At 40.3% G+C, this 10,554-nt stretch overlaps 1 protein-coding gene across 1 annotated transcript; it reads left to right on the top strand.

Moving 5' to 3' along the window:
- Positions 1-5,707: 5,707 nt before the first annotated feature.
- On the top strand, positions 5,708-9,243 carry sbk3 (SH3 domain binding kinase family, member 3). The gene is made up of 4 exons (XM_088014000.1): positions 5,708-5,743; positions 5,968-6,115; positions 6,447-6,649; positions 8,220-9,243. Exons 1-4 carry the CDS (start codon positions 5,708-5,710, stop codon positions 9,006-9,008), a joined length of 1,176 nt encoding a protein of 391 aa, XP_087870126.1. The 3' UTR covers positions 9,009-9,243.
- Positions 9,244-10,554: the final 1,311 nt, after the last annotated feature.

Raw genomic sequence — 10,554 nt, 5'->3', positions numbered from 1 at the left:
AACACGCTTAAATTAAAGTACTAAAGCAGAACTATGCAAATATTTACACACAAGACTGTAGTCTTCAAAATCACATTAAGGTACTTCTAATATTATTCGTCTTTGTAAGGTAAGAACTCCCTTTTTTAATGCTTTTACTTATTTCTTTGTTTTGGTTTGTTTTGCATCTTTATTTTACATGAAAAGCCTGGACTTCATTGTTTTTGACATAATAATGAAGTCAAAAAGTAAACAGAAACTATAGTTTTTGCTATAAATGTGTACTTCACTGTGTTTATTCTTCTATATCAATTCAGGGTTACAGTTTTTTGAGACAAGAAACAAGAAAACTCATCAACAGACCAACCTCAGTAGTTTCTCAAGTAAAACACTAGACAAACAAAAGACTAAATGCACGTATAAACAACAGTGACACACATTTAACTAAATCCAGCCAAAATTACCTTCGTAAATTGTGTCACCGTTATCTTTGATATTTTTTTCAGAAGTGCATTAGCTCAATTCATCCACAGAGGGGCAGTGTTCAGCTACTTGTAGCTTCAAATTAAACCATAATTGTCTGATTCCTGTCAGTGATCGTCAGAAAAGCAATGTGAGCCCTTTAAATCAGAACAACATGGACTCCTGTTCTGCACCTGGGATGAAGACTCTCCTTTTATGTAGCAAATCTGAATGTTTTTGTTTCTTTTGCTGAATGTTTAGTGATGCAAACATTTCAGCATGACCCAAGAAAAGTTTAGAACTGTATATACCCATTTTATCATACAATACCATTCCATACCATACCATACAATTTTATTTCTAAAGCACATTTAAAAACAGCAATTATAGCTGAACAAAGTGTTGTAATTAAACAGCAACATGAAATTGGAGAGGACAGACAAAAAAAAAGACACACACACACACGCACACACGCACACGCACACACACACACACGCACTGTAGCAGAGAACTGTGTGGTGTCGGTCTTGATTTTGGAGGAACAGCCTTGATTCCATGCCTGGTGATGGGCTATAAAGAAGAAGTGACAATGTAATTTAAACACTTAAAAGCAATTACAAGAATTTAAAAACACATTGTAAATGGAGAATCAAAAGAGGCTGAAACCGGAGTCGTGTGTTCTCAGTTAAAAATGTTGTAGCAGCATTTTGTTCTAGCTAGAAGGGCTGATGCCAATTAAGAGAGAATTACAACAGGGTGTTATATAAGCATTTATTTACTGTCTCTCTGTAAAGACAGACTTGATTTTAGTCAGCAGCATGACATGAGAAAACAGGATTTGATGATTGCATTGGCTGGTGATGAAGGAGAGCTCAGCGGGAGCAGAACTGGGACCACCAGGATTAAAAAGCGCCACTTCAGCCATCCTATCGTTAAACGCAGGCTAATTGGGTGCCAAACAGTCGAGGAGACTTAGAATAGAGGGAGCATTTTTGAGAGATTCTCTTCAGCTTTGTCGCCTATATTGCCAGATTGCTGTTTGATAATTACCTTGAGTGGGCTAAAATACTTTATCTCAGTTGTAATGTGTTGTCTTTGAGATTTTTCATCAGTATTACAAAGGAAATTGGGACAAAATGTGACGCTTTGACAGCCATCTTGTAAACAAATATGGAAGGAGCTAATTAAAAATTATTTCTCTGCTGAGACTAGAAGTAAAAAAAAAAAGTCACTGCTGTGAGACAGGACGCAGCCAAAGTCCTAAGAAAAACGACCTATTACACCAGCTTAAAAATAAACAAGAAAAAAGTGAAGAAATAAGGGTTGACCTGACTTTTGCACGTCTGTGAGCGTATTTCAAATGCAAAAGACAAAGTGAGACACCACATCTTGTTTGGACTGATATGTAACATGGAAAATCATCCCACGTGTTACACATTTTGCATTTTGTAACACTTTCTTACACTTTGATTACAAAAGCGAAACGATATCTACACTATATAACCTTCTATGACCGACAACAAAGACAATCCTTGTGGCATAGATGTGGAAATCCCTCTGTGACTCATTACCCATCTGTGTGCAGTGTGTATATTTATATAATCAGTACAAATGTCAGATTTCATGAATGAAAGCAACTGTGTTCGGCTCAACTTGTATTAATGGGGAAAGGTGGGGTTTAGTTTTGGAGCAGTAAAGACCGGTTGTCACAACAGGGGCCAAATGACTCTATAGTGCAAGCATGAACATGAACACACACACACAGACGTGCTGCTAGAAACCCGAGCAGAGACAGGCTCCTGTGATAGCAGCCTGTGTTTGGGTTACATAATGCGCAGCCATCAGGCAATAATAGTACTGTAGCTTGTACGTATGAGTGAACTTTACTGGGGTGGACGGAAAGAAGAGGCGGGTGTTAAAGCCATGGGGAGCTGCAGGAGAGGCCTGACCTGCAGCCGGTGCTAACAAGGAAAGAATGAAGTTGGGTTTGACAAAGCTGGGTTTTACGATGTCAGCTGTTAGCCACGTCAGTTTGAGCTGACAGGCAATAAAATGCAAACAAAATGCAATAAAGACGGGCAAGATGTATGCAAAAAAAAAAAAAACAAACCAAAAAAAAGTAAAAAATAAAGGAGGGAACAGAGAAACGGATAGAAATTGACACCAAATGTATAAAACTAAAAGTATAAAACTTTTTGCTTGAAGATGACTTGAAAAAGATACAATGTCATGGCATGAATGTAGAAATAAGATAAAACTGGCTTTTACAGATGGCTAAAAAATATTTATCTATTTAATAATACGAAACACATTTGAAAGACTACTTAGTTTCTGGTTTTAAACTGTTTTTATTTAGTGCTGCTGGCTGTAAATTGATTTATGTTGATTTCATTTACTGTTTCTGTAACAGTAAATGATCTTAGCTGTTATGACAAATACACATGACCCATACTAGAGCATACATACATAACATTTATTTACATTTTAATCACACATAAAAAAAAAAGTTAAACTATTATTATTATACTAAAGAAAAACATAAACAGACACTTGTGATATTAATATTTAATAAACGAAAACAAGAAAATGATCAACAGTGATTGCTCTAATAGGCAATAAAGAGGTTTACATGTTATAACATAATCCCAGTAATTATTCAGGGATCAGAGCTTGATGGCCTCTTCCAGCCATTCCAGCATACCCGCTGATTATAACAGGAATCCTAGACAGCATGGGGAATTTCACTGACACACAGTTACTGACAAGGTTGTAAAGAGACGTGGAAATAAGGGAGGAGGGGGCAGGGTGCAGAAGGGCACAGCGAGAGTGACAGCTGGAATGAAGGAAAACGGGAGACGGTCTTCAGGATGATGGATCCAGTAAAATCAGTGAGTGTGGGAGGGGGCGCTAGCAGGGACTGTGAAGGAGACGTTTGAAATACTTTGTAGCTGGTTGTCGCATGTTTGCCAGAATAACACAGAAGAGAAGGTGTGTGTGTGTGTGTGGATGAGGGGGGAGTTTTGACACAGGAGTGAGAAGAGAGAGAGAGGGAGAGTTTGGAGTGTGTATATCCCCAGGGGAGATGCACACGGCCAATGTCTGGGTTTCCATAAACATCTAAGAGCGTATCTGCAAGGCAGCTGCGTGGATCAACAGAGACAAGCCTAAAATACAAGCTTTGATTCCAGTCTAAACGTCAGTTTAGCAGCAGACGTACTACATATTTCTAGCACTGAACACAGAGGTTAGAAAAGTCTCGTTTTGATGATGAGAATAGTCGAGACAAACTGAACAGAGATCCTGAACAGAGAACCAGAAATGACAGTAAGTATTAAAGATCATTCTCGTCTGTTTGTGTCAAACTGTGTAAGCACTAATGCAAGAAAGATCAGACGTTTTGGATATATGTGTGTTTTGCTATGCATGTTCGTTGTGCAGAGTGATTTTACAGCTGTACACTAAGACAACATGCAGGCGTTGTGCTGATAGCTGCTTACTGCAAAAAGTATTTTATTGCCCCATCTAGATGCTTTAGATGTTTAATGCTTCTTTCAACTGTGTTAAAAGCATTAGCTCTATCAGGAATGGTATTTAAATCCTTTAGCTCTTGTTAATTGGTGGCAAATATTAAACATTTAATAACTAATATAAGTCCTCCTGATAAAACTCTATACTGATTCTACACCAGCTCAGATAAAAAGGCAAAAATGATCTGCAAACTAAAGCTTGATCTACTTTAAATCAACGAAAAAGTTACAGAACAACTTTTTCTATTGCTATAAAAGAAATAAAGAGCAAATGAGGAATGCAATATAAGCAGACAGCTGCAACCCACATTTATAGTTTGATGAAAATGATCTAAAATCGATATGTATTCAAGAACAGTTTAATTCTAAGCCCATTTAAATATATGAATTAATATATGAACACAATCTGAAATTCTTGTTTAAAGTTAAGTCTCATGTATCTGTTTTATATTTTCCTTTCTAACCATTAGTAAGTTGTAAAAGTGTTTTCATAACATCTTGAAAGTCTGAAAAACGTTCAAGAGATGCATAATTCTTGGCACAATTGATCATATCAAGGCGATATTTGTCTCTCAAACTGGTTGAAGCTTTACATCTGATCTTCTCATTTACTTCTGACGTAACAAAACGCTGATGTACAGTTTCTTGTTCAAGTTTTACTTGAACTTTTCTATATTTTGACACATTACAACCTCAAAGCTCAGTGTATTTTAATAGGTATTTGAAGTGATTGAGCATGATGGTGGCAGCCGTTGACGTTGATGGAAGAAAAAGGACATATGTCCCCTTTAAGAAGAACAGCAACCCTGAACATACAACCAGAGTTACAATTGAAGCTGATTTATGTGTTAGAGTGCGTCAAATTTCAGACTTAAATCCAATTAAGAATCCAGAGAAAGACTTGGAAAAGATTTTCACTTCATAACCTCAACACACAGGTGGACGTCACTTGGTTATTCACTAACCAAGTGACTTCTGAACGTTTATTTAGGTTATTTAGAAGCATCAGAGTAAATTGGGACATTTCTACTTGTATAAAAAAAGGAGAAATTGGAAACCATGTGCTCTTTTCCTACTATTAATCCACACTCATTTTTATTTATGTAAAATCCCAACTTTAAGATGCAGTGAAGCCTGTGGTTGGAATGTTGAAAAACTTCAATATTCAGTACTTTTGCTGTCTGTGCCCAGCAACTTGTTTCGAACGGTTCCTCAGACATCACAAAGTAAACCTTCAGTGTCATTTTGCATCAACTGACCTTCTTCTGCAGCCACCTTCATTGCACCGATTGAGCTAAAACGGGACTTACTGATTGATACCTGGGCGATAATTATTTCCACAGCTATATAAGCAACGGTGTGTTTGAGATTCGTCGCTTGGTTACACAACATGTGAAAGGTCACGAGTAAAAACATGCCAGCCACCTTTGATCACCTCATATTTTGTGTTAAGCTGGATTTCTAAGCTGTTGACACCCGGTTTATGTTGTGCGGAGGCTCTACTTCAAAGGAAATCACCGGGGATGAGACAAAGACTGATGATGGACGCAGCGGCTGAATGACAGAGCCAAATGGTCTGATTGTCCCAAAGAGACATGACAGGAATTAGTCTTGCCTATTGTAAACATCAGGGAAGATCAAACTAGGTTAGCGGAAAGTAGTAAAAGAACACAATATGTTCCATTAATCTTTCTGCCAGGCGCTAGTCGGGGATCGTTTTCCAGCCTGCAACCGGAGAAATGAATAAGGATCTCGCTTTGCAATCAATAAGACACGTGAGACTTATGTTTTCCAGGTCTTGTCGTGTTTGCAGGTTCGTGTCGTGCTCCAGAATGTGCAGCCGTGGAGTCGCACTTCATTTTTCTTACGCTGTCTATCATCAAATGCTGATCAAACTGCAGATCTAATTTCTCTGGATGCTACAGAATCAAATCCTCGCCCTCTCACAGCTCTGACACAAAATCTGGATCTGTGTGTCTGTTTGCATACGACCCTCCAGGCCGAGGCAGCCAAGGAACTCGACGAGCTATGTTTCCTGTCAGCACAGTCCCTGCCCAGTCTGAAGGTGTCGAAGCATTTTCAGGTGCTGAAGCTCCTGGGAGAGGGATCGTATGGAAAGGTCATGCTGGCATTGCACAGGAAGAGAGGTCAGTGCATGACTGTAAGAGTGTGAAGTGCAGTCATGGGGTAGTTGTCTCTCTAATTGAGACAGTATGTGTGTTTGGTCAGCCTTTTACTGCAGTCTATTTAATCTTTAGCGCTTCTGTAACTGTAATGAATGGCTCTGAAGCATTCCTCCGGGTAGAGTTGCAGCAGCTGGAGCAAAGCCGTGAAGCAAAGTTGCTCTGAGGGGGGCGGGGGGGATTATATTTGTTAACAGTGTCAGTGATGGGCAGCACTTGCGATGCATAAATGATGAGAGGTTTTAAATAGTCCACTTCAATTCAAAACCTTCAACATTGCTTTAATTCCCACCAGGAACTCCGATGGCTCTGAAGTTCTTCCCACGGAAGTCCACCTCGCTCACCTCTTTCCTGCGGGAATACAACCTCTCCCTCGCTTACTGCACCCATCCCTCTCTGACCAGGGCCCTCGGCATCTTCTTCTCCACGCCGTCGTACTATGTTTTTGCCCAGCAGGCCTGTCTGTACGGGGACCTCTACAGCGTCGTTGTGTCAGAGGTCAGTTTGAAACCCAGAAAACATATCGTAAAAATCCATATTTTCCAAATCTGCAAAGCAGGATATACAGAAGCCGTGATGGTTATGCCGCACATCAGCTGTCTTCTCTGCTGATCCGCTCGCTTGGAGCTCTTTATTATGCCAGTAAAAACTTGAGACAAGCCTGATAAGATCCCCCCAGTACACCTATTCCAGTGTTTGTGCCTCTGCCAGTAACACAGCAGAGAGCAGATAAGACAAAGGACAGCTTGCTTTAGGTGAGCAGGGATTTCCAAGAGCGTCACCGGCTGCTCTAGTGACGTAGATCTGATTCTCGGTGAGGCGCCGCTGAGGAGCTCCAAGACTTGTCAGATCACTATCGTCCACCAATGAGGAGAAAGGTCCATGTTTTGCCAAAATACTAGGAAGAAAAACCCCATGTGAGTGGAACACTGTGGTTCTCATTTGGAAGAGTAGTGAGAATCAAAGTATAATGTGTAAAATCTGCTAGTGTAATCATCAGGTCCCAAAATAACATAGTGGAAATACAATCATTTAACTGAGGTTTAATGCCAATAAAATATCACCAACTGAAGTAGATAGTATTTTCTTTGCTTCTTACGTCTTTGTACTTTTATATCAGACAGTAGCTGCATTTAGTTGAGTCTACGACCTTCCACCCTTTAAGTCGAATAAGTTTAGCAAGTTTTAGATACTGAGCTTATCTCTTGTTGCTAAACCAACTGTATGAACTTTAGTTTCTGACTTTAAATCAAAGCAATTTTCTTGTTGATTTCACCTGCAGTTAAAGCTTCAGTTTCCAGTTAAACCACCTTCAAATGTTTTACATTGTACACTGTAAATGCAAACTTTTATTTATTTGAAAATAATAAGTTGACTCAAATCATTTATCAAATTTCTATTAATAGTCACTATTAGTGGAATTTGTGGTTGAAAGGTCTTTCTAACTCGCTCTACTTGAGCTGGATTCATTTTGAAAAAGTACGTTTTTGATAATTGTGGCGTTTTTTTTTTTTTTTTTTTTTCTGTATTGGTACTCAGACTCAATAGTACATGTATCCAAGACCAGGACAAATGCTTTAGTTGAGTTTTTCTTTTCTTTTCTGGAGCCAGAGTTATATATCTTTTGTATATTTTGTGTATTTCAAATATTTGATGTAATTAGCAATTCAGTGAAGTGGGACAAAGTGTTGTGGTGGTGCAGGAGTAAAGCACAACCCACATATGGAGACCTTAGTCCTCGACATGGCCGCCACAGGTTTGATTCCCAGCCTGACGGCTCATGGCTTCCCTCTCTCTCATTGCCCACTTTCCTATCTGACCTCTCTCAAATAAAGGTCATGAACGCTAATGAAACAGTAATTTAAAAAAAAACAAAAACGAGAGATAGAGAGGACAAGTTACACGTTGAATTACTTGATTTAGTACTGCTTACTTAAAATAAATTAGATTTTTTTACTCATTAATCTGATGCTTATTTTATCTATTTTTTGTCAGGCAATGAGTTTGCATGATTTGAACTAATTAGATTTTACAGAGTAGATGATCAGGACGCTCTGTGTGCTTTCAGGTCGGGGTGGACGAGGACTGCGTCCAGAGGGTGATGTCCCAGCTGAGCGGCGCTGTCACGCATCTTCACTCCCTGGGGTTCGTTCACCGCGACATCAAGCCCGAGAACATCTTCCTGTGCGACAGGTCCTGTCGCTGGGTCAAACTGGGCGACTTTGGCCTGACCCGAGCCGTCGGCACCACGGTCCGAGCTGTTTGGTACGAGTCTCCGTTCTGCACCCCTGAGGTCGAACCCGAAAAGGCGCTTGAGAAAGAGATGGAGAGGAGGATCGGGGAGGGGATGGAGGTGGAAGAGGTGGAGGTGCAGCTGGAGGACATCTGGATAACAGTGCAGCCCGCTATTGACAGCTGGGCCCTCGGCGTGCTCGTCTACTGCCTGCTGACCGGCTGCTTCCCCTGGGAGGAGAGCACGCACGACGACCCCGGCTACCGCAAATACAAGGCGTGGTTTGACCGCCAGGCTGAAAAAGACGAGGACGAAACGGGGTGTATTCAGGAGGCTGACAGTTACCAAATCATGGAGCAGAAGCAGAAAAGCAACCCTCCTCCATCACAGTTTGAGGGCCTCAGCCCGCTAGTGATGACTCTTTTAAAGGAGCTTCTTCATCCCGACCCCAGACAGAGAGGGAGCCCGGAGGAGATCCTCAGCTACCTGGGCGGGCCGTGGCTCATGGAGACCGCGAGAAAGGAGCAGAGGAGGAAGGAGGAGGCTGAGAAGGAGGCCAGGAGCGTAAGAGAAAGAGGAGGCGTGGAGGAGGAGCTCCTCAGAGAAGGAAGAGGGGAGAGATGAGTTTTGTAGATAATGCTCCGATTCAAATGTACAAGGTGCTGCTTTTTACATGTCTGTAAATATCCTCCATCCAGGTTTCACTTTCACTGTTATAAATAGTGTTGGTTTGTTTTGTGTGTGTTCTTATGAATGAATTTCCTAGGAAGGATTTGAATTTGGTCAGATGATCAGCTCTTTTGTGTTGCGTACAAACAGCTCTGGTAAAACCGTTTTAATAAAAATAATTCTTCAAGAATTTCTTTCACCTTTCATGGTCTCAATATTCATCATAAACCACCACAGTTTATCTACTCAGCTATGCCTTTGCACAGTGGGGTTATTCAGAGAAGCAGCCGAGAGGCACAGGATAGCTCTGGAGGAGATGCAGAGATTCACCGCTCGGGTAGGGGAGTCTGTCAATAAAAAAAAAAGTATTTGTAGAACACTCCACTGATCTTTAATTGATAAAAAAAACTACAAGAAATCCTCTTAATACTTCACACAAACATGCAGTGAACACCCCATGTTTGTGTGATCAAAATATTGTATTTGTATCTCTACATGCAAAACGTTTTGTTTTTTCACAGATTAGACCTCATATCACCCAGTTTCACTGTGACTCATGACGGTGGCAGCATCATTCTGTAGAAGCGATTCCCTTCAGGGCAGCTGGCCGGAGCTGATGCATTGAGTACAAGCGCATTTTGGGAATGGAGAGTTGTAAAGGGACAGTGTGGATCAAAGCATGTTGATTTGTCAGAAGGGCCTAGTTAAAGCTAAGATATAAAAAGTATATGACAAAACTTTAAAACTTTAAATTGATGTTCTCAGATGATCTCCGTCCAATATTGGTCCAATATGACTCAATTTGAGGCCTTTTGCATAAAACAAAGATTTCCATTTGTAGATACACAAACCTGGTAACTAAAATGACTAAATACAACAAAAAGGTGGTTTTGCAAACAACTGACTCCATTTCTAGAATGTGCACTACTCTGTGTTGGTCTAACACATCATATCCCAATAAAAAACCTTGAACTATAGTTGCAACCTGACAAAATGTGAAAAGGTTTGACGTTATAAGTAAGCTCGGGAGACACAGCAGGGGCATCTCGGGAGCAACTAAGAACTCTGCAGAAATAAAACATGCAAGCTCCCCACGGAAAAGCCTTGATTGGGATTCGAACCCAGGACCATTTTGCGACAATTCAGCGTTTCTACAGCAGTGTCAACATTTAATTTGCACATACTGTATATGGATAAAACATAAAGCCTAGTTTCTTACAAACTGCACATCGGTGGAGGCTGGTGAAATCTTGGATTTGATGGAGCAACAGGTGCAGCTCAACAGCAAAGGCACATCTAAAATTAAATTGGAGTGAACAATACAGCATGATATTATTACCATCTTGCTCTTCATCCAAATCTGTGTGCTGCTAATGTGATTCATAGCTAGCTGTAAACAAAGAGCCAAGGCACTTATTTCAATCCATTTCAAAGCTTAAAGTCCCCTGTTTTAAACTCCACATTTTTTTTGACATATATATATATATATATATATATATAT

Source organism: Poecilia mexicana, unplaced genomic scaffold (assembly GCF_051168715.1).
Source record: "Poecilia mexicana isolate PSO_F unplaced genomic scaffold, ASM5116871v1 scaffold_16, whole genome shotgun sequence".
Lineage (NCBI taxonomy): Eukaryota > Metazoa > Chordata > Actinopteri > Cyprinodontiformes > Poeciliidae > Poecilia > Poecilia mexicana.
Note: the sequence above shows the minus strand (reverse complement) of the source record. Positions and strands in the feature narration are given on the sequence as shown.

Excerpts from the sequence above, each read along its gene's own strand:
- sbk3 (XM_088014000.1), top strand. The coding sequence starts at position 5,708 with ATGAATAAGGATCTCGCTTTGCAATCAATAAGACAC. Across the intron at positions 5,744-5,967 it reads CTTTGCAATCAATAAGACAC|GCCGAGGCAGCCAAGGAACT; the intron begins GTGAGACTTATG and ends ACGACCCTCCAG. Across the intron at positions 6,650-8,219 it reads ACAGCGTCGTTGTGTCAGAG|GTCGGGGTGGACGAGGACTG; the intron begins GTCAGTTTGAAA and ends GTGTGCTTTCAG.